Source organism: Pecten maximus, chromosome 12 (genome assembly GCF_902652985.1).
Source record: "Pecten maximus chromosome 12, xPecMax1.1, whole genome shotgun sequence".
NCBI classification, from domain to species: domain Eukaryota; kingdom Metazoa; phylum Mollusca; class Bivalvia; order Pectinida; family Pectinidae; genus Pecten; species Pecten maximus.
Window position 1 is genome coordinate 23,956,219 of NC_047026.1, and position 26,325 is coordinate 23,982,543.

Below are 26,325 nucleotides of genomic sequence, written 5' to 3' on the forward strand. Positions count from 1 at the left end.
AAGCAATAGCCTGGCCGACACATATACGTGTATATACGTATTTCCAGAATTTTACTTAAAAAAAGTGTTCTTGTTTCTTTCTGCTTTTTTAAGAAAGTCTGATAGGGCTGAACAAAACTGGATGCCAAAGTATGCAGTGTTCAGCTCTGCACTTCTAAGACAAGGGCAAGTCTGAGATGGCTAGGCAAAACTGGTCGCAATAGTATGTCATGTTCAGGTCTGCAATTCTAGGACATGCAATATTCTAACAGGGCCATACGATACTAGACGCCATATTGTGTCGTGCTCAGTTCTGCAATTCTAAGACATGGAATAGTCTGGCTAGGCTACACGTAACTGTATGCAAATATAATCGATAGACGGAAATCGAGTTCCATTTGTCTTTTCCTTCAGCAAATTTCTTTCTGTTCCTGGTATCCTGACAAAGTGACAACATGAGTTATAGACTTTGTAAAATAATATTTTATTTGAATACATAAAAGAGAAATATAAATACTCATCCACACATGAAGCATTGCCGGCGTATTGGAATAAAAACAATGGAATGTAGATTTACAAGGGAGTTTTCGAGATGAAGGCAATTATAGCACTACCTGGTAAGTCTGCCTTATCAAAGAAAAGCGGAAATATGTTACACCGTCTGAAAAATAAGAAAAGCGGAAGCTCATCCGGACATTGTTTACAGAACTCTGAGGGTTTCCTGCAGTATCCACAGTCAACAATAAAATCACCTAACTTCTCGTTATATATGAAATATAGATTGCGTGATATTTTATTCTGTATTACGTAAGGAGCATAAATAGTGCGGTTAGTTTGTTCAGTAATAAATCACCGAACGAAAGATTCGCATGTAAAGCATACACAATATACCGCACATCTCTAACGTACGAATATACAGGGTGGATAATCCGAAAAAAGGCAATATAGAGAGTGCCTGACAAATTCTGAATGTAAACATTTCACAAACACTCAGGGCGAATTCTAAACGAGTCCAAAATAATTTTCGCAGAGGTGGAATTTTTTCTTGGGCGAATGTTTCGATGATGCTTTGAGAGCTGCTTATTTTTTTATTGTGCGAGCAAAGATAGTTATTGTTCACCAAATTTTATGAGCTACCCAATTGCCATATTTTGGAACCTATTTTTACATATTCAATGCAATTTGAATGTAATGGCTATACAATGGTACCGTTTCCGAATATTAATGTTACAATCTACAATGTTAGGATCCATTTATTTAACGAAATATGTTTGTGTCAAAAGTATACTGTCGAAAATACCAATGTAGAGTTTTCAAGATGCTTAAACACACAAGTTAAATCTACGATTTCTTATTTTCATAAGACGATAAAGTATTAATAACTCCGACAAAACGGGGTTGAAATAACTTGTTTTGCCCCGACTAGCTATCTCATGCTTCGAACAAAACTGAATGATTTGTGATATAACACGTATTTCAATTACTGAATTAGAGGCTATACTGAAACATTAATGAACTGTTGCAAATTCAACGATCCAAACATGTTCCTGAGCAAATATCAACAACGGGCATATTACCAATAATTTAATGACACCATAGTATTATCAGAAATCAAATACATTACATAAAGTCATCTGATTACTCATCACATTTAAATAACTCCAATAGGGTTTCATTAAATACTCTAAACAAAGTAAACTCTCTGAACCCAAAGTTTTCATCGGTTCGGTAAATAAACGTTTAAATGTAAACACTTCATTACTTTAGATTGATCAGAGGTGTATTAATAGATAAAAAAATTGTGTACAATTATTGATCGTATTACACCTTTAAACAATAATTATGTGACCCAATCACGAGTGCTTTGTGAGATGCCTGGATAAGGTTTAATCTCTATTGGTCATGTGGGCACAAACGATTAGATCCCACTAGCAATCAACACACTCATGAATATTTCCACATCGTTGCTATATATTGATATAGCTTCAATTCAGATGTGACTATGTCGTTAACGGGAAGTCGACAGAAAATCGATTTCAACAATCGTGCAGGTGAATTAGGATATGGATTACAATATTTCTATAATACATCTGATTTGCGAAAACGAATTAGAAAATATCCAATGCACATCTGATTGGCACTTTGACTTTATATGAACTTCGCTAACATGATGATATATGATTTTTTTAAAGTTATAAAAAATGTACAATGGATAAGGAAGTTATGGGGAAAGTAATAGTTGGTATTTTGTGAATGCCATTGTTTTCTCTCCTATTCAATTTTTTTGTCTCCTCTGTCCTCTTTGCTGTCTTTTGTGCCGACATAAAGAGTATATACCTATATCATAAGTTTTAATCAGTCGTGTATCATGTTTACATGGTTAAATGATGAGCAGTGCTCTAAATAAACAGTGAAATGTGTCACATAATGTTTTAAATACATATTTTTATTTTTCTGTATCAGAAAAATGAAAAAGTCAAGAAATGAGATAAAGAGAAATACAAAATGAAACGTGTCACACATCATATATAATCTAAACAATAATTCATTTAACCGTCAGGATACGACAGTATTTTTCAGTATATTTCTAACTTAATACAATACATTCTTTCACTGTATCATTTAATGAATTTCACATGTCATCCAACCAACAGACATGTATCATTAAATGAACCTTACATGTTATCCAACCAACATACATGTATTATTTCTTGAACTAAACTTATGCCATACAACCAACATACATGTATCGTTTAATGAACCTTACCTGTCATCAAACCAGCAGACATGTATTATTTCTTGAACTAAACGTATGTCACCAACCAACAGACATGTATCATCAAATGAACTACACATTTCATCAAACAAGCGGACATGTATCACCTAATTAAGTTCACATGTCATCCAACCCACATATATAAATTATTCAATTAAGTACGTTTATGTCACCCCCCCCCCCCCAAAAAAAGTAAGGTATCAATCAATGAACTTCGCATATGTCATTTAATCTGCAGATATACATTCAACGTACTGTACGTCATTCTACACACTTCATATACCATTTTACCCACCAACATATACCATTCTACCCACAAACATATACTATTCTACCCACCAACATATACTATTCTACCCACCAACATATGTCATTCACCAACATATGTCATGCTACGCACTAACATATGTCATTTGATGAAATATTCCTCTACTTTATCCAGCTACAACTGTATCATATTATCAAACAAACCGTATCTCATGCAATCAGGCGAACACAGATTTACCCTAACGCAGAACATGATTACATAATGGCGAAAAAATCGAGTGGAAAAATCTCGACTCATTAACTTCACATTCACAGTTTTCAAACAAAAGTATATGGTGTTCCCGAGTTGAAGACTGAAAGCTTCAGTGTGTGCGTGATGTCAACCATCATCAAAACGGAATCGACTTACGGTCACATTGGCATCGCCAATGTCGCTTAGCACGGAGGTGAAGAACGTCGTAAAGCTGAAAATCACGCATTTCATTTGTAACAAATAGCTTTGAATGACACATGCAAATACAGAAGGCTATGAAGAGCTTGCTGCTAAAGTACGATATGCAAATAGGCAGCCATCAAAAGGGTAGTGGGCCGTTAGTTTGTAATGAGCCTAAACGAGGCCCATCTAGGAAATACTTCACATGATCATATAACTCTTACAGGTTCAAGACCCCTTCACACTTATAGCGCGAAAGATTAATAGTCCAATCATTAACATACTCACTATCATATTTGCGCACAAAATATCTTTTTGAACATAAATTTAGTTTACTTTTTACGAAGGTACAATAAAACAGAGAATACCAACATTGACAGAAACAGTAATTATAATTGATAATTTATAATTGACAGCACTTGGCCAAAATACGAATACTATGGAGTATGGAGTTCCATCGAAAAAGTAAAAGACGAATACGACCGAGTGTTCAGGGAGGGGAGGTGTCCTCTGCTAAATCCTCCAAAACGAGAACTAAGGTGTTGATAATGAAACCACTAAGGAAATAAAACTAGTATCAAACACGTTTGGCTTCATAAAAAAAAGAAAATATAGTATTTTCCATCAATCATCAAAATGATGTCAACAATTAATACAGATGGTGCCCTGAATGTTGTGCTACTATAACAAAAGCACAAACAATCATATCACCAAATGCTATGTTAAGTAATATAGCTAAGAGAATACACAAGGGTATACAGGACTTTTAAACAGTGTCCAGCCCGCCGACCAAGAAACAACAACCGAAGCAATGTTTGCTTGAGCTGACAAGACAATGACAATATTTCGAGGAATGACTATAGCTTTGTTTTTGCGTAGATTTATGGAGAGAAATATTGTTTATGCTACATGTCTTGAACCAAGTGTTGGCTTTATATATCACAAAATAGGTTAGACATCATGGGTATTTAACAGGATTGTTAAATGATATTGAACATGAATTGTTGTTTATATTGAACATGAATGACAGAGGATATTGAACATGAATTGTTGTTGATATTGAACATGAATTGTAGTTTATATTGAACATGAATGACAGAGGATATTGAACATGAATTGTTGTTGATATTGAACATGAATTATAGTTGATACTGAACATGAATGACAGAGAATATTGAACATAACCGATAAAAATTACTCATAATTTATGTTAAGTTTGATATCTTTTTTTCTGTAATTTTTTGTTTCATGCCTTCCTTACAATTAGGAGAACATTTATAATCAATATTTAAGAGACACGGGGATACAATTTTAGCAAAGATTCATATTAGCAGTAGTTGGGATTGTAAACATGCTCATCTAGCTGTTGCACAAAGCAATTAATAATAAAAATATATTTCGTATTTCGTGGTGGTTATACCATTTATTTTGATAGACATCAAAAAGATAAAGTCAACAGGTTGAATGTCAAACTCTACCAAATGATGATGAATCTTGAGATACTCGTAATGGAGCCATATGCTTCTAACCAACCGGGAACGTTTGGGAATTTATAAAGTGTAAGGAACCCTTATTTAGTGCATTTCAAAATAGATCTGCGATTCATAATTCGGAAGGAAATTGTTTAGAATGTCTATGATAGGGGAGAAAACCATTGATCAATGACAACAAATCATTAACAACACATATACTATATACACTATACATTTGGGCCTCATGAAAATGTAAATGCAAGTTACAGTGAGATACATGTAGCATGTATCCCACATCTCGAATATCCTCTGGGTAGTCCATTACTGTAGACTGTAGTGTTTATAGAAATTGTACGAATTTAAAAATACCATACTCTCTTTACTGAAGACGGCTAATTATAAATCTCTAAAAATAACTTTTCTCAAGAATAATAATAAAGAATGTGATAAAGATATTTAAAAATGTTCCTATTCTCGCAGAAATGACAGACTGTCATAATTTTTTATTCGAAAAAAAAAAAGTTTTTCGATTTAACTGGATGCATTTGTTAATGTAATGTTTTCCGGCTATCTCTGCCAATATGATTCCCTTCACAATAACATTGGATGATGGGTATCGCTGCAGCGTGGGGTGACTGTTCATGTGTGGTCCGGGCAATTCCGCAGCTTGTTTGGACCAAGCTGTGTTCATGACCGTACGGTCATTTCTCATTACCATGGGTTATAATAATGGTCAGTATATACAATAAAACGTCTGACATGTTGTAGTGGTCCCGCCATCACTTAATAGCGCCAGAAAAGCTATTCGTGTACGTCCTTTTATGTGTAGCGCGATTCGTTAAAACATGTTTGCAATTTTCCTTGCCGTACTGGTGTTTTTTGTGCTATTTCATCTGAATGTTAATACGGTTCATTATACATTTTTAGCATCTATATACGTTAAAACCTTACTGCATTAATACAAGCCGATGAAACAAGATTGAGAAATACAATATTGCTTAGATAAACAAATCACTTATCGACCCACTGTTACAAACTGCTTTATCATCAGACTTACTTCAGGTACATTAAATGAAGACAATGGGCGGAAGCCTGTAAAGCTATCTCAACTGATAATAAACACGTTAGGTTTATAACAGACATTTTAAACTAAACTACTGTACAACTGTACACTCAATATATCTGCGGTTTTGTTACAATCTCGCTAATATATCCATCTCTCTACTGTCTACAGAAGGAATATGCAGAATGATATGATATCATAACAACTTATCGTTATTTTTTACGTAAATACACATTAATTACTGTAATCAGGGTCTAGTTACAGTGAAATTCAACTACAGCGAGTTGATTTGAATGTTTACCATGAGAAAATAAACTGGCCACGCACAGGAAGCTTAATTAAAATGGGGTCAATTTGTACAGATAAACAGGCAATAATTTTGAAAATTGTAAAGGATACGTTGGAGAAGCAAAAGCAAACGACTGTTTAAAAATATATAGCATATAATAATCTAAAGAATTTAAAGACAAATGTATGCTATAAATGTACACTTGGCATACTTCAAGAAAACAGCTTTTCTAAACAATCAATATGACTTAACAACTAGTCAATTTAAAGATAAAAGCAATATGTTCATTAAAATACAAAATGTACTTTAAATGCGATCCGATACAATTAGACCAAAACATGCGAAATATTGCCTATTTCATTGATATCTTGATTATCTGTAATTACTTTGATATCAAACAAGTACTACTTTAACAATGGTGGTTGTTCTGTAAATATCACAGGAACAATCATCATCTATTTATCTAAATATGCTTCAAAAATTAATTGGTGTACATAAATGATATCATAGAAACTCGTGAAGCAATTTTATATCGTACAGAAAAATCAACTTTATTATAAGTATATAGGCCTTTTGGGGTGGTATTCGTGCATGTATGCCAGTATAAGTGGCAGTTACGTTTGGGGTTAATTAGCGAAGTCTATTAGCCAAAGTCTGGCGAAAAATGAACGTATTAGTGATGACTATCACTGACAAATAACGGCTTTACATCTTTTTAAGTCACCACAAAACCACACATGACATATGCAAGGGAATGGATTTACTCATCCTTTCTGCTACTTCATACCGAATATATCATAACATTACTTCACACTTCTGTAACGGGCATAATACATCCGTAGATAAGCTATTAAATTCTATATACAGTGTACGGTTTTAATTGTTTTACTCACTACCGGAAGTGAAGAATGACGTTTCTTTTGTAATGGTACAGACAAAAATAGCCATATTCTATCAGATGGGCTAATTCATATCAAAACCCGTAAAAACTCGAATTATGATGACAAATAAGCACGAAATACCGCAGGAAAACGTGTAATATTACGTCATATTACGTCATTGTATAATGATATTATAGACCCATACATGTTGTTGACCAATAGGCCAATGAGTTTTCTAAGCATAAATACTGCTGTCTGACTGGTCAATCTACTGTCTTAACGGTAATTGCTCCTTTTGTTTCCATGTTGATCTGTAATACTGTTTTCTGATTGGTCAATTTTCTGTGAACAAGCTAAAAGTTGCTTTTGTTGCCATGTTGGTCTGTCATTCTGTTACTGTGTATGGGTTAATTGTTCCTTTTGTTACCACATAATACTGTCGATTGATTGGTCAATTGTATGTGAATATGTTAATTGTTCCTTTGTTACCACATAATACTGTAGACTGATTGGTCAATTGACAGTGTATATGTAAATTGTTCCTTTTGTTACCACACAATAATGTCGACTGATTGGTTCATTTAATGAGTATATGTTAATTGTTTCGTTTGTTACAATGTAATACTGTCGACTGATTGGTCAATTTACTGTGTATATATTTATTCTTCCTTTCGGTACCATGGTGTTCTGTAATACTGTCAACTGACTTACTAAATGCAATTAACCATGACATGATGACATTGAGTGTTGATAGTTCATCTTAATGTTGTATGTTCTATTGTCACTAGATTGGTCAACTTAACATTTAAATCATTTATTTTTGCCATCTGGCATTTTCTGTTTACTGTTTTTTTTACAGTGAATATATTTTCGCTGCAGCATATTCAGATATGAAATATTTAGGATTCACCAGACGGAGACAGATTATCTGGTAACAAATGGTTATTTCCCACTGTATATCCTTACACTCAGTCGCCATAACGTCTATACTAGAGCAACAGCGTCTGGGCGTCTTCTGGTGGAATATTGGAGCTATTAGAATAACCCCATGATACTTCATTGCCGTTATAGGCATCGGATGGCATAGACATATTGACGTAATGATGTGTCATTGATGCTACGTCATATAATGCATTAAGGTTTTGAATTATGTAACAATTATCTAATCTTATCAGGTAGTTTTCAGTCATAAACTGTCATACCAAAATAGTGTACGTGTGTAGCGGTTCCTACATATATCCGTATAAATGTCATCTTGAAATATATGTACGATTTCCATTGAGTAATGTCGATGCCTTATTTACTGCGCACTGGTGTATGTTTACAGTGCAGTAAATGTACCGTGTCAATACATACAACTGTACATATGTACATTCCACGCGTTTGGAAACGTGTACCCGACACGCCCACTTCTAACGCAAGGGTATATACATTTCTCGACAATCCCTGTAATTATTTTAATATAATTAAAGAACTGACAGTATCACTACACCAGTATATCAGGTAGTGATCAGTGAGATGTTGATACATTAATTACAAAGGCAAGCAAATTTGCTGTCAAGTTTCGTCATGTTTGCCAAAACATACAGACCTAACACGCGAGTTCACACCTATTGGAAGGTTTGAATAACAGTCTGAATCTACTTTTGGAGTAGGCAAACAGTCTGAATCTACTTTTGGTGTAGGCATAGTCGTAGAATAGAGAAATTATATATACATAAACAATCATACGATTGTCAGTGCATTGAATAAGGTATACAATCAAGCTAGTTACCGTTCGTTGCTTTCTAAGTGATTGTGCGATTTATAAGATTTTTGAGAAGATATGACTTACGTTTTTCTTTAGAGAAAAGAAGGTGTTTCCTTAGTGGTGGAAAAAGCCTATAGACGATCATCCGAAACATTCGGCTTCCTTTGAGAAAGTCGTTAGCTGCCCTGCAGCGCGTTTTAGTATGCCACTTGTCAAACCATACACACATATGTACTAGACAATATTGTTGACGGGCAGGTACGCACCCTCTCCAGCAAACGATTAACAATCAACACTTCCTCGCCGGTATCGCTTCAGAAACACACACTTGGTGCCAGGTTTAGGTATCACAAGGTCAGCGCGCGTATATCACTCACAAAATGTATTGAACGTTTTTACTCCTTGGAGCTGAACTATCGTGATATCACTAGCATATATACTCCTGTATATATATATATAGATATATATGTATATGCAAATATGATAAAAAAAATACTCAAATTAATTAACGTATCGATGAATTAATACGATACAGTGTCCTTTTGCAGGCGCATCCACGTACTATTTATATATTATGTGTGTGTGCTTATACACATGTATATATATTATATTAAATATACGAAAACTGTATCAATACATCCCAATAAAATCGTTACGACATTGGAAAGGAGGAATGGTTAAAACTGTTGATAGAACACGCCGCCTGTCATTAGAAGTACTCGGTGACACAGCTCGCTTTCCCTTCATCATATATAAGACATCCAATCAAGAGACTCAATTCCATGATATAACTGGTTTAAAAACTACACTCGAAGCGTGCTATAAGTTATATAGTGAAGCGCTATCTCCGGTATATGGTTGCTCTCACTACTGTCCCACTATAGCGCTATACAGCCGTCTGGAATCCACGCATACAGTGGTATGGGAGGGAGATAGTCGTTCGCGGCGCTGGATCAATCATATGTCAATGCTTCTAAGCTAGAGGAAGGAAGGAATAAACTCAACCTTACCAGTTAGCAATGGACAGTCATGTTCTAACGAACAATCCTTGTTGATAATAACGTGTACATTAAACGTGCTAATATTTAATAATATTAACTGTATTTACAAGGAAGATGGTAGTACTTTTTTTAGAGAGGAATCGTTCACGCAAAACAAATATAACGAGTGTGCATCTGAAATCATATTATCTTAGATATTGGACGGGGTTTTAACGAGCAAAGCATATGTATATGACGAGAGGTTACATGCAAAAGACACATTAAGCTCCCTACAATGAATATATACCATTCACAAAATAGTAATAATAATAATTATCAACGAATTAATAAAGATGTTTCCCATACAATAAGTTTGAATCGGATTCATTAAGATACATAAAGAACACAGAATGCCAGCCTTTTGTTTTAATAACAATGCTATTTTATCGTCAGTGCTTGTTAATTGACGTATAGTTGTCTGGGTAACGTGATAATCGGGTACAGAAAGTCTCCATTTCCCAGTTTAATTGTATGCTATAGCCGTCATTTAAGTCTTGTTTTAAAAATAGATATGATGAAGCGTGATTGTACACGCAAAGCAACCCAGATGAGGAACAAGAAAAACGATCATTGTGAATCGATAGATTCGTAGTTATTAATCAGCATTTTTCTAATCCAAGCAAACTTTATGTACAATTAAGAGCACGTTTTCATTGCTGTATTGGTAAATGAAATGAAAGAGTGAAATTCCCTCCTTTAACAACGTTGAAGTATTAACATAAACATCTTGATTAAGATCCTAAATCACATGGTTCAGGTATCACGACAATGTAAACTATAATTACTAATTACAATAAGGCATGATTGTAATAATTATATTGTTACGTATATCATGAATACGGAACAAGGTGTCCGCGATCATTGGCATTTGGAAATGGTGTATTTAAAATTTGAGGGGGGGGGGGGGGGGGGGGGGGGGGGGGGGGGGGTAGTAGAATGTATCTGGATAATGATAAATAATGTACTCGATGTAGGTTTTAGTGTTCGGTAACCACTAAGATATACAATTAAGATGTTTGGTTGTGCACACACACACACACACACACACACACACACACACACACACACACATATATGTTTGTTTTTGTTGCATATACTTGCATTTGTTTTCAGTGCAGCAGTGACAAGCAAGGTAAAACTCCCATATATCTATGTTATTTGATATTTTAAAGGCAACGTCAAGCCTGTGCGACAATAATATATGACGTACTTAGTTATTTTACATGCCCGGGAGTAGTTATTGGCTTAGGTCTGCCCAGCACTCGATGTCCATATAACCAACTACGTTTCTAGAGGGAGATCTGTTTGGAAGACAGATGTAATCGGCGTTTACGAAACTATGTCTATGACATATGTCTGATACGAAACTTCGGCTCCGATATATGTCTGCTGAATGCGGCATTTATATGGGTTTAGGTCCTTCAACGTAAACGTTAGATAAAGTCTGCTGCAATACGCATCCACTTCTCTGAAATTGTTCAAATATCAGAGAGTTAATTCCTACTTATTGATTTTTTCGTCAATAGAGCGATAGAACGTTTGCTGCACACACTATTATCGTAAAATATTAAATATCAAAGTTCAGCTATATATAGACTGGATATAAAATCTCATATACGGGTTTTTAGCATCTGAAATATTTCCATATGCCATAATAAATATGATAAATGACGAATAATGGACAATGGTAAAAAAAACATCTGTAGGCGGTCAATAAACAGACAGATAAAGGTATGCCATGCATGGGAAGGTCATTGTAAATAATTAGTGGTCCATTTCTACATATGATATGTATTTGGGGCATATACACGCAAGGCAAACCCGTGCTCGTCTATAGTGGTTCTACTCCAGCAAAAGTAGTGTTCGTGTTTCCCACATTACAAAGCTCAAATCAGGCGATCCGACTCATGCATATTACATAACTTCAGAAACCCTGACTTGTCTATTTTATATCCAGTTTTCGATTTTTCACGTTTAAATAATAATAAAAACAAAAAGCAACAAAACGGAAAAAAAAACAAAACAACATTGCTATACATTGCAATATATTTATATTAATGTCTGATTATGTTTTCCTGGACTTTAACATCTCAGAAAACGAGAAAGAACTCTCTGATTTCCAGGGCGTTCGTGTTACACCTGATTGGATCCACGCCCGACGGAATACACGCTAATCAATGGAGGCCTCACCGAGTCACTTTCCATCATGCAAATCACTTTGCGTCCTAGTGCTTTGAATAAAACACCTCTAGATTCCACATCACGATAAAGCAGTTCTCGCTAGATGAGAAAGACCGACAGGCGCTACTGTACGTGTACAGATATGCTGAAGCAACCTGTTGTTTGATCCACACACCAGTTTTCGCTGTCCATTTTGAATTTTATAACATTTTATTAACATCATCGCACATCGCTATTGTTATTTTTTTTGCTTTGCACGGCGCACAAATTAATTCATGGCAAAGCTATAAATTTGAGTTTATTCGTTGATATTAAATATTGACAATGCATCAGCTTTGCGTTCCTAAATCATGCAGGATTTCGAAAAGCTGAACAATTATCGATTAGTAAAAGCTCCTTAAACATCATGCCTCTCTGAATGTCAAGGATGACGCGGCAGTGATATGTAATAAAATATATAATTCTACGAAGATATACATCTCTACGGGGAAATGAAATAGAGTACCTTCCTACTATTCTTACTTGAAATAAGTATGATGGTATTGAATCTGATATTGGTCTTCTCGGAGGTTGGAGTATCCATGACCGATTTTCAGGCTGACCTTGACGTATTCTTAGATTATCCAGAACTTACTTATCACATTCGATATTCATTATCATACTGCTACACCTATCTAAATTTGATAGCATACTTATCCAGGTAACACCTAGTTGAGCAGTTAACTAATATAGATTTATCCTAGAAAGGATTACGTTGATTTGAAGCTATGATCGTGTAACTTTCTTCATTATCGTTCTCGGACACATTGCGTGTGTTAATTTGATATTGTGTGGTTGAAGATATTGTGTCAATACTCAGTGTTATTCAATGTTACAAAAACATTCTAATTTTATTTCCCAAATTGATAATAACATTCAAGTCATTGAAATCCCTGTTGGATGTACATGTGTATGGTTATTGTTTTGATATCTCCAGTTGAATTAGTAACACAATGATAATTACACATATATATTTCCTGACAAACTGACTCCACGACAGAAAAGATAAATGCAAGGCTGGTATGATATAGAAATACTGTTTTTTGCTTTGTTATCCCAAAGCCAATGACAAGCGATGCAAACAAAACAGATTTTCCATGCATTTCGTTTGATATTTTGGTCTTACACTGACACAACACGGTGTTTGAATCTACTGTTGTGTATAGTTCATCAGTTGAACTCAGGTCGACGTGGTGATTAGGTAGTAGCCTACATAAACTCTTCCTGTCTTCATGTTTATCTGCATTTTTGTTGTAATTCATCATAGTCCAACAAGGCATTTTGTGTTAAATCATGTTTAACTCTTCAGTATTCCGCCCAGTATCTCAGGATTGTGCTAAGGACACAAGATATTAGCACTTTATAAAAAAACCGAGAGTTAGATGCAGAAGAGCCGAAATAAATATCATAAAGTCGATTCGTATTTAAACTTGGTTTGGTTTTTCTTTTGTCGATCGACAATTATCTTCTCAATTCCTTGTATTATTTGTGTTTAAACATCTGATTTGCTTTGATGTTCTGTATTGCACTGGCTGTTCCTGTGCTCTTACGTCCTATCAATCATTAGGCTTATATATATCACAACACATAAGCCGGCCGATCATAATAGAATGTTATTTGACAATATAATACTGCCCGAGTGTGCATTATGCGTCTAATGAGCTGCGCCATATCACCGGAAGTTGAAATAATCATGTCGGTTATGATGATTTGACAATACGGCATCAGTGTCAGCTATGAACCACACTGATGACGTCATAAAGGTCAATTTGAAATCAACCATACAGCAAGAGTGGGTGTTAATTGAGTTGCGTTCTCTGTTAATTTATTAATTAGTCGAAGGACAATTTCTTACTTAACCATTGTACATGTATTTGAATGACGTTATACGGAGCATGCGCAGCATACAGGTCTATATTGATACTGTGTTCAATGGGTAACAATACACTCGAATGTTATGCTTCAGGAAGATTAGCGCGCTGAATGTTGGGTGGGCAATACTGTTGCTGTCCAAAGAATGCTGATAGGATTTTTGATAAAATGCTTATGGATCATAATGTTTTTGGACGATATAGACATATTGCATTATATATACATGCATTTATAGTATATATAGTTGCTGTGTTTATAATACAGATGTAAAGGCTTTCGTAATTCATTGTGTTTCTATAGAACAATTGACACTATGTCAATATGATTTTCCCATAGTGTCTGGCTATATAATATCTTGTAACAACAAAGCTTCCTTTAGAAGGCTTCGGCGGTCATCGGATTTCTCTGATAGACGAATTTGTCTTGGTTCTAAAGAGTTCAAGGGTCGGCGATACATATATAGCTTTGGCATACATATAACGATGCCCACGTCCAAACAAAAATTGTATGACACCCTACATGACGCCTAATATCTTACAAACATACAGAGTAGTATGACACTAATTTTGAAGCTTACAATCAAACAAACGCACACAATATGACACTAAATATGACACTGTTTTACAAACATACAGGGTATGACTCTAACTTTGACACTTAAGATCAATCAAACACTGGTAACATTGTGATATGGTATTGAAGTTAACGCTTACTATTCAAAATACCTACTGATTTGCATAGATACGGGTAACAACTGATAATTTGACCCGTAAGATCTATACTTTAACTAAGGGTTCCCAAATATAGAAACGTCAGTATATTTCAATAAAAACGTTGATATATTACAGATATTGTTTAGAAACATCCACGTCATCTTCAGTGAACAATTAAAGTTGCAGTTAGTTTTCACATGTTTAAAGTCATAGGATCGATATTCATGTGAAAAATATACATGTAGGTCGTCTATTTTCGACTCGCAAGTTGATAAATGAATTTAAAAGCACCTTACGTTTTTTGTTCTCATAATCTTGTTTTAAGAGATATTGATGAATATTTTCCGCAAAATTATTATTATAGTTCTGATTTACAACACACAAAAAATCACATTTTTTTTTTATGTTTTTCATTTCACAATTAATAGTTTATTCAAAGCGAACGATGCTTTTGTGAGGATATATCTTATATCCAATATCTTTAAGCGGGTCACATATGTTTCATACTGACGGTTTTAAACATGTGTTTGTTTTTACTATTGGTATAATAAAATACATTGATTCCCTGTCATCGTGTAGTTGTACAAACCCGGATTACATATAAGATTAACAGAGATTAATATCGGAAACATTGATATTGAACATAAATAGAATCTGTTATGGAATTAACAAATGTCATTACGGCGTAGGAATCGAACATTGCTTAATACCAGGTGGATTCATCCTTAATAATTCATTACTTGCTGCTGTTGGCGATGTCACAGATATATATTAAATAGATAATTTCATTTAGAAATTAGAGCTTGGTCAGAGATACATACAGATGTATATAAATATATATATATAAATGATTTACGTAGGGTTCCAATGTCACAAGTATAATTCTCCTTCATTTGACCTTTGTTTCGTTCCTCGTAGCTTTGGCCACTGTCCAGCATCATTGACATAGGACAGCAGCATTGTTCTCTTCACGGATTGCAACAGGTATATTTAAATTTTGGTTTTAGTTCTTAATTGGAATACTTAAACATTATAATTTGGATTTTTTCTCCGGAAACATATCTATCATTGATTATCATTATCACGTCTTTCACATATATGGTCTGGGATATACTGACCGAAAGTTAAACTAACTTGCATCTGCTTATTATATGGAAGGGTATTTTGTAACTTACACACGTTGTCAATAAATGTATACATACCAATCAACACGTTCTTGGTTATTAGGTTAATCATATGCCGTCCGGTTTGCTGGTAAATTTGCAAATCACGATGTAAAATAATGCCTTAAAAACTCATCTGTAGTTACACTTGTTCCGCTTTTGATAAATAAGTCCCTGGAAGTAAGGCGTAAGAATTTTACTCACTGTCCCTATTGTATCATTCATAAGAAGCGACCAAATGGGATATCTTCCCTTCCTTATTGTTTTGCATCCTAAAATATTCTTGCAAACTACCTCACTTATTGCCTTTGGTTGGGCGTTTGTTCCCGTGAGGAAAGTGATCCGTAATGTCCCCTAGCCATAACATACCGAAGTCATTACAAATGGTACGTGGCGATCCCTACGGAAGCGTTTTAAGCTCACATTGGAGTATGTTTTTCATGGCATACGAAAATATTTTATCTGCCGGCCGCCACTTATTATCTGGCGGCCGCCACATATTTATCTGGCGGCCGCCACTTAATTATCTGGGGCCGCCATTTATTATTATGGCGGCCTCCACATATTTATCTGGCTGTCGCCACTTAATTATCTGGCGGCCGCCATTTATTATTATGGCGGCCTCCACATATTTATCTGGCGGTCGCTACTTAATTATCTGGCGGCCGCCACATAATTATCTGGAGACCGCAATTTTGTTTTTACACTTTAATATGATATCTGCTACGGTAATTACAGTTATTGTCGTTTTCAAATCCAATATTATGATTTAGAAATGATTTGTTAAATCTAAATTTGATTTTCATAATTTCCGGAAATCTGAACCGGTTACCGGATCTATCTTCTGTGATTATTACTAAATGAAGAAAAACTAAGCCAAAATCAAGGTGCTGTGTTGTCATGTTGCTACATGTAATTCCCTATAAGCTATGGTATTACTACGGAAACACTACGAAAGCATGACTAAAATGCTACGGTTATGTTGCGGATAACGCTTTGAAAACGATAAGATGATACAAATAAATAGTATTTTTTACAAAAACCTAAACTAAAGTCTGCATTTACTTTATCATATGATTTCTACTGATTTGTCATATCAATAAAAACATGAATAAAATGTTCATTTCATGAATAAAACGAAAGTTCATGTTAAGAATAAAGACTAAAGTAACATTTCATGTTCCAGTAACTGTACATTTTAATGGAAGTCCATTTTTATATTTGAAAAAAATATTTATTACATTTTTGCCAGTGAAATATAGAGAATTGTCTAACTAATAAAACTTATATTTTCACTGCAATGAAAATGTAAGATTTTTCTTATATTTTCACTAGTGAAAAATATAAGCTAAAAATAATATAAGGTTTTGCCAGAACTACTTTAAAATAAATAAACACGAACTAAAGTTTATGTCGTTTATTATTTTTAGTACATTTTTAATTGTAGAACTATATTTTTTAGCGTATTTTAATGAAATAAATAAAAATCAATTGTTTATAGCGGTTTTTAATGTAATAAAAAGAAAATTCAATGGTTTGCCGTTTAATATCAAATATATTTCACTCGTATGGCAGATTTTTTTTAAATATTTTCACGAGTGCGTATTATCCTCTATATATTTAATACCGGCATTGGATTATTCTGCGAAAACTTAACTGTTGAGCTTGTTGTGCCTGGAAATTATGAAAATCAAATTTAAATTTAACAAATCATTTCTAAATCATAATATTGGATTTAAAAACGACAATAACTGTAATTACCGTAGCAGATATCATATTAAAGTGTAAAAACAAAATTGCGGTCTCCAGATAATTATGTGGCGGCCGCCAGATAATTAAGTGGCGGCCGCCAGATAAATAAGTGGCGGCCGCCAGATAAAATATTTTCGCATGCCATGAAAAACATACTCCAATGTGAGCCTAATACGCTTCCGTAGATCCCTGTATGACACTCAACACCCCAGGGTGCGTAAAGATATATTACTGGTCCATTCTGGTGCCGGTAAAATTGTCTTGGAGATATGCTATGCCAATTTGTTTTTTAGTGAGATGACATTACAAAATGGGCTTTTAGTTGGCACATTCAAGCTCACACCACCCCCAATAACTGTTTAAGTAATAACAACTCATTTACATATGTCTTAAGCAATATGCTTTTGGTATTAGCAAGAACGAGATCTTAGTCCGATTTACCACTCAGGAGTGTTGATTTCTAATCAGATATTCTCATAAGATTTTCTCACCATCGCAACTCTTCATTATAACATTTACGAAATTGGTCTCTTATACAAGTTTTAACCCTTCAGTGTACTTTTACACCCGAGGTCCGTAGATATACAGTATACAGTCATTAAGTTTTGATAATAAGCCTTACAATTTGTAAACATAAAAACTGACCCATGGACATCCTTCTAAAATATAATTAGGGTTAGGGTGAGGGTTAATGAACAGGATAAAAACACAAGCATCCCCTAATTTCTTTTTCGATTATTTTACTTCCGCTATAATGCCATTGCGAGATACAACATTTAGCCTCAGCGTCTATCGGATGCCTTTGTTCACGTATCTGCTGGACAATATACCAGATTTTTTTTGTTCCACTGCTCAATTAACTGGTTTTCTATTTGTATGTGGTTTAAAAGATGAAAACGTCTCATAACTCATATCTGTATACACAATTTTGATACCGTCAAGATCCCCCTTCTCATCGATGTAGCTCTGTCATGCCAACAAGGGTCCAATTTCCTCCAACAGATTTGCACACTGCTCGTTCTGGCATGAAGGTCCTATCAAAATTTCCTTAAAATTATGCATATGTCTATTCATTTCTTCTTTCCTAAAGAAGGGAATAAACATGGATTTGATTAATACCATTTTTTTTGGCTTTATCCCGTAATTTCACTTTACGTCTCAAGCTATGAAGAAATAGTAAAATTCCACATACTTGTAATGTCCGCCTTTAAGAATAACACAAGATGTGAACAAACAGTGTGGTTAGAACAACGCTGATACACCTCCCAATACCCATGCGCATAGGACATTACATATCAGCATTATTTAAATATACAACCTGTAAATCAGGCACGTGAAATATAATTAACCGACATCAGTAATTCTACACGTGCTTTACATTATGATATATAAAGCAGAACAGAGTTCCTTACACGTGTAGGACCGGTATAGCATGTCTCGTGCGTATTTTCTCAGTGTACTGATCAGCCATATGAACACGATGTATTATCGACTTTCCGTATCTGCTACTTAGACCTTTTCTACATCGTTACACATAGACGTACATGGTTTGGAATTACTGAGTTCAAAGGAACAGTCATTCCACCCGACCAGGTGCAAGGAAATGACTGCTGTTCACATGTGACCATGTATACAATGTTAATAGCATTTGTACAATAACCAAAACACATATATATATATATATAACGAACATGTCAATGACGGTTATGATGTAAGTTAATGTCTATACCATCGATGGAAGGCTCAGGCCGATTGGGTAATGTTTGCTTTCAAATAGGTAATTCGTGAAATTTTATTTCCCAATTATATTAATAGTCTTCTTGTGGTTTATTTGAGGATTGAAACAAACCTGTGTTTGGGGCTGATCCACCTCTATGGACCCTGCATGCATTGAAATAACCATTGTGGCGATCTTAAGTATCAAACGTTAATGATCTTTAAAACATATTGCGAGAGTTATTGGCCTTGAAATATTTACAACCATTTTACCTTAGCCACTATTTATTGATCGCGTGACTTCTACACAGTCTTTTAAGGGATTGACATGGATTATCAATCCCGTCTTTCCTGTAACTCGCTCCAACACCAGAAGGTAATGCGAAAAAAGAAAGAGTGGTAACTTTTTTAAGGAAATTATAGTGCATGTCAAATGCAGACGCTAAATATTTAGCAAATGACACGCATAATGCTCACTACTGGAAAGGATTGAGAAACAATGTACGTTTTTCTTACACATAAGGTTCACGGTAGTGACACCGTGTGTTTGATTGCTGCTATTCCATTGTTTTTTGTCATATATTATCATATAGGTTACAGTATGTCATATATCTCCATAGTTAATGTAACAAAACATTGTTTTATATATCGCCCATTAGCATATCACCTATTAAGACTTTTTAAGTTATTGGTCTTGTTTATATCCTAAAGATAGTACATATATCATTAAAAATATTTACATAGTTTTGCATTTGTCCATGGCACGTTATTGCCAAAAGTAATGCTACGCTCAGAGTTACAACTCGCATGAGGCTCTGTCAAAGCATGGCGCATTTAATCTCGAATTCTGGCACCCCGGTCCTAATCAACAATATCATTTCGGCTCCAAGCATCTTCTTTATGTTATATCTGATAATACCTTTCAACTTCGTTTCTATGCGTTTTCTTTCCAATTTCAATCACGCCAATTTTTTTCCGGTCCAAATTCTCTTTTAGGTAATAAAACATTTAAATCATTCCGGGACTTTTCGCAATTTCCTTTCCAATATTTCTGGAGCACCAGTCATACTAGAGAAACATCAAGCTCACGGCAAAACAATTAAAGTGTAATCTATTGAACTAACTTTAGACTGTATTTTACTTCCGATGGAGAATTGACGAGTTAACAGGCATTAAATCCAGAAGAAATTTTCATTTTCTGAGATTTTATTATTTACCACCCATTGATGTAGCTGCTCCGATCTCTTATCACAAAGTACAAATGTCAATTGTTTCAGTTATTTGATTTAAATCCAAATCGTCCGGCCTGGCCTTGTGCTAATTTAATGTTTATTAATGTTTGCAGCGACAAAAACCAGTTTAAAAATATTAATATTATCAACATATGACTATTTGTTCGAAGAAAAAAACCCGATATTGATATTTGACAAGAATACGAAAGCGCAGAATAAATATAGAAACGCGCTTTTATGTTTTCCAACATTCAATGCATAGCGCAGTGTTCTTATCCGACACTATTTCCTCGTCAAATCCGAGTAACATCTCGCTCCATAAAACGTGACAGTAATTATAATCTTTGCCGTTATAAACGCCTCTTATCATCGGTATAGTGAATTACAATGGTCATAAATGAGCTTCGCGTTCAGTTATGTTTATTTTCTAATTTTCGGCATCGTCGAGGGAGGTATATATTGTCTTGTTTTTAAACTCTCATAACATTTCCTTTGGTAAGCCTGGGGATAGATCTTAGTTTCCTTATCTTAACAGTTGTTTATTTTTCAAGTTAGAACCAAGGTAATTGAGTTTTCTCAGTGTATAATCTTTATTCTGAATTTCTAGACCCAAATCTACACCTGCGCATACAGTATAAGTTCTGCGCCACCCGTGATTGATGAGCAGTTTACCTATTACGTTTTACGCTCCTACAGTAATCAATCCTTGCTTAATTCAATTGTAGCAATATTATCACCAGGTAATCTTATTTCTTCATATGGCGTGCTCCAGAAACAGGAAAGGGCTTCTGAACTTTTATACCTGCCTGACGAAAATAGTCCGAATGAATGTTCTTCAAATGATGAAGTATAGTATGAAGTACACAAGTCAGTAGACTTCCATGGAGTAACAGTTCGTGAAATGTTCTGTGTTATATATGTATTACAACACGGTGTATCTACACTCTTTCAGGACAAACTTAAAGGACATTACCTTAACCAAAATTGATACAGGATGACTAAATTAGCTTTGTGGCTGAGATGTATCATTTCGAAAAGTGCAACAGAGCAAATACATATGTAAAATAAACATGTTACCAAATGGTAACCTTTTGCTGTGATACAGGATAATAATTGCTTGTTTTCGAGTGCGGAAATAAACAATGATGATACTATAAATACAAACCCACTGACGTGTCCTGTGACAGTGTTGAAATGAATGTACATGTATGATACAATGATATGAAAGAAAAACCCAACATCTATATTTTTATTCAAGGCTGTGTGGTGTCTTTAGAAGTTTTTAACGGTTGAATAATACATTTTCAAAATATATGCCAATGGCATGACTTGATGACCATTTCGGTGATGCCTCTTGTTCGCAATTCCATTTTGCTTGGTGATGAAAATAACATACTAGAAGTTCTTATTTTAGGAAACAGATCGATAAAGAATTGTTATAGAAATGGCATTATAGATAATTCACACTCAGATGAAAAAAAATACTAAGTAATATTACATTTAGATAAAAACTAAGAATAATAGCTAGGTTTAAATGAACCATAATATAGATATTCAAATACAGCAGATTAAAAGCAACATGCACAAGAATCGATTCCTATGAAAATCTATTGATATATTAAGAAATATGCTCATTGATAAAAATGGACGGTACGATTCATTTGATTAGACGCTTAAATAAAGTCACAATGGTCAGGTTTGACGTATGTGTTTGACCTGGAGAATTCTACAGCTGCCATGTAATCAATAACGACGGTCTGTTATGGTAAATATCGTAGCCAGAAGGGGAAGGCAGAACATGACAAATAGCAACGTGGGTCTCGAGCTAGAGGGAATGGACTTCCTACAATATATCGAGAGACGAATCTGAACTACCAGGTGTCCCTACAACTCAATAACAAATATCTTTACAGCATTAACAATTACAACGGCAGATTTTAAAGAGTTGAACGCGTATTTGCTAACGCCCAATATATCGACGACATGTACTGTTACGATAGAAGAATCGAGACCTACCGTGCCATCCAACGCCAATGGAAATATCTTGACAACATTTGCTGCAACAATAGTAGAATCTAGACCAACACGTGTCTTCTAACGCTCAATACAAATATCTTAGATTCTTAACAACAACCATTTTTCAAAATGATGATTACCCTTTTTATCATATATTTCCCCTTCACAATAAGTAATATACACAAACTAGTTTGTAGCCATTTCCTCTTTTGGAAGTTTGGGTGAAGATTTGTAAACTATTTTCCATGACACCACAGTTATTCGATGCAACACCTCAGATAGCAATAAGCGGAAGCCAGTGGCACAAATTTGGAAGGGATGTGATATAACTTTTCTAAGGAGTGTGATGTCACTTTTTTAGGGTTTGTGATATATTTCTAGGGAGGAGGATATCACACAGCTGAACTTGTGGAAATGTTAGATTTATTACAAAAAGGTGTTATCATTAGTAAACGTGTCATAACATTGAATTTGTTCCAGGATATACATTTTGTACATGTCGATCCATCATGGTGAGATTTGAAGTTAGACGTATCCAATGCTCTGCGACATGCATGGTGGTGCCGCTGTCACCAACTTCGATTCTCGTTTTTTTCAGGATGTGACATTAACATTATTAGACCTAGCTGGTATCATAGATGACATAAAAAACGCTCACCCTTTCAAAACGCATTGCCGTCGTCTCCTTGTATTTTTTTTAGGTTTATCCTTACATATATTTTTCATTTTTGTCCGTGTGTGATCGATTTGATGTATATAGGACGCATTATTTTGTGGTTTTTCAAAGACTGATAAGATATGATATCGATTATAAATGAAAACAAAGCATTCACTTTCCAAGTCGATACATTCAGAATAACGTCGGCAGTGGTCATATATAACATTATTGTGCATGTGGGATACTATACGTGTTCTCTGCGAGGCCATATATTTAAGCTGTGGAAGGTATCTAGCAGGTGTTTACCCAAGAGACATGTTTTGCACAAATCATATATTTAAATTATTCTAGTCTTGTTTATAGCACAAACGTTGAGCTATCGGAAGACACGAAACTAATAATGTTTAAAGATATCGGCAGCGCACGAGTTATACAAACAGGGATATAAATAATTCAAATATATTAGTTTTTTTGAAAACATTTGTGGAACAAGTTATATTAACTTATATTAATCCGTCTTGTTGGTCCGGATGGAAGCGAGGGGTCTTAGTGTGGGGGGAAACCGGGGTACCCGGAGAAAACCCACGTGGTCGGGCGTGACCCCTAACCGTTTCACGCCCGATCGGGGAATCGAACCCCGGCCGCCTAGGTGAAACGCAAGTGTGTTACCACTGTGCCATCCGACCACCATACATTACCACCTAAATGGACAATACGATGAAGGAATATGAAAAAATGACATTTATACCTGAATAACAAGGATATCGAATCGCGCACAGATGTTCAAAAGAGATAAGGCAAATCACAGTTTACATCAACTTTAAAACTCATATTATTAAGCTATTTACCTTCTGAATAACTGCTCAGATACTCTTACCTATTCATACGCATGTACGTGTGTTGTCAATGGTTATATCACACATAAACATAGACATTGTTTTATACAGTAACCACGATTCTTGTAATGAAGGCGACCTTGTTACATGTAACACATTTTTGACGTTTACTCCAAATCCATGAAATATATCAGCCATCCTCGAGGCTATCAAAGTGCAAACATACGTGAAAAACAACTATAAGAATTGACGGTCACGACATCCTAGATGGTGTTTATCGTTTTATGATGCTAACGCAATTATAGTTTGTGAAGCCACTGATTTGAGTGATTAAATCCAACTACAAGGATCGGGAGGATGATATTATCCATGCCTTAGGAATGGCAAAACAATCTTTTGTATATCGAGATGTTAGTTTCCCGATAAACTGTTTATATTATGTTAAATACTACTACTTTACTAAGGTTACAGGAGCGTCGTATACATTGTATTTGAATATAGTTACGATCATATATACACAAAAACGCAAGTTAACTGAGGTAGGGTTGATAATTACGTTGTCCCTCCGGCTGTAGTCTGCCAGTCATAGTTTTTATAGACCGAATTGAAACTTGAATGTCTTGTTACAAAGATGTGTATTGATGCAATTTTATATCGAATTCGATTTTGATCGCATTGTATAAACATGTATTAATTCTATCATTTTTTTCATTTTGTTTGCGTCTTTAGAGTATTGTTATTCTAACCTATGCAAGCAATTAAGTCGCATGCTGAAGTGTCCTATTTACGGAGCAATGTTACTAGTGTCTATTAATAGCCATGGTAAAAGTGCTTCCTGCATCTGTTATAAACGTAGCCAGGGTAATGATTAGTCACGGATACATTTCATGCCATAATGCAAAGGAAATATTCGAAAATCAATTATCACTAGCAAGGCAATCATATATAAATAGCATCCAATGGGATATATCATAGCCATTCGCGACGTTTGTGTTTTCCCTCTGGGCTGCTGAGAGGGGACAGAGCTATTGAAGTTATTTCAATGTTTATATAATCATCGTCCTTTGCTTCTGATGCAAGGTTCAACGAAGCATCAAATTGGCTTGAAATCCTTGATACAATGATAGCCGAAACCAATCTACCTCAGTGAGATGTTTTGTAGTAATGGATAGTGCGGAAGCTTTTGCCAATTGTGTAACGTCAAGCTTTTCAATAACCTTGCTCATAGCGGTATCATCAGATCATGTAAACCGGATGTGTAAGCTGAATTGGATTTCATCCATTTTCAAACAATCTATAGACAAAACAAACACCACATTTTCTGGTCTGTGTATACGATATCCTAAATACGTTTCAGCGGCCATCTTAGACAAAGCCACCTGTTTGTACGATTTACAGGCATGAGTTGTTCAGTTTGCCTCGCTATTGCGTGTTCGGCCACCTTGTAACTTTCAGGGCAGATCCATAGCTGTCATGGCGGAGATTAGGATTTCGACTTTTCTGATTATCTCCTCCTTTGTATCTCCTTAATTAAACAGTTCCACCCTCTATATGTTTAGTAATACAAGTTAAGAACACATCTGAAATAACAATTGTTTATATCGCAGTCAGAAAAGAAAACAACCAGCAAAAGCTCCGAAACGTAAATGCGTCTACGTTCTCGAATTGTTTTGTATTCTAATCTAATTTCAACAGTCCCGCATTCCTTTCTACCGAATATAAACTGACAGGCGTTCGTTTTACACTACAATACAGGCTACAGCTGTTTAAGTAGCGTGATCAGATCAACTTGGTTTAAAATGTCAAAAAATGAACAGAACTAACATTTTTAACGACATAAAAAATACTACACCATCATCTATCGTGAAGCTTTCGAACGAGAGAGACTAAGTCAAAATGTTGCTTTTGGAAAGGGTACCATACCTTCTGAAATTGCATGCATGTTGTTTCCAACCAATTGCGGTAAGAAGTATTTGATCACTGTTAATCTTAAGTCGAATAGTTATTTTTCATCTTATGTTTACATATCCATTAACATTGGTTGGCTTTTAGGGGACAAATACGAAGATTCGATAGTGATATTTATTTGCTATTTAATCAGTATGTGATATCAGTTTACAGCAATATGAATATACTGTGTCAAATGGTATTTTATTTGAACATAATAACTGTTTGATAATGTAATGTTACAAAACAT

The 26,325-nt window shown here is 34.8% G+C and overlaps 1 protein-coding gene across 10 annotated transcripts in view; it reads right to left on the reverse strand.

Moving 5' to 3' along the window:
* LOC117339993 (Kv channel-interacting protein 4-like) overlaps positions 1-26,325 on the reverse strand; it is a 420,070-nt gene that overhangs the window by 117,311 nt on the left and 276,434 nt on the right. The window contains exons 1-2 of one of the 10 annotated variants that reach the window (XM_033901724.1): positions 8,995-9,312; positions 5,951-5,953 (exon numbers count right to left, since the gene is read on the reverse strand). The exons of 8 other annotated variants lie outside the window; for them this stretch is intronic. In XM_033901724.1, the coding sequence (XP_033757615.1) occupies positions 5,951-5,953; positions 8,995-9,139 (148 nt within the window). In that variant the 5' untranslated portion in view covers positions 9,140-9,312. Of the gene's footprint in view, positions 1-5,950; positions 5,954-8,994; positions 9,313-26,325 lie in introns of those variants that run through there. One more of the 10 variants, XM_033901726.1, reaches the window with a different exon arrangement.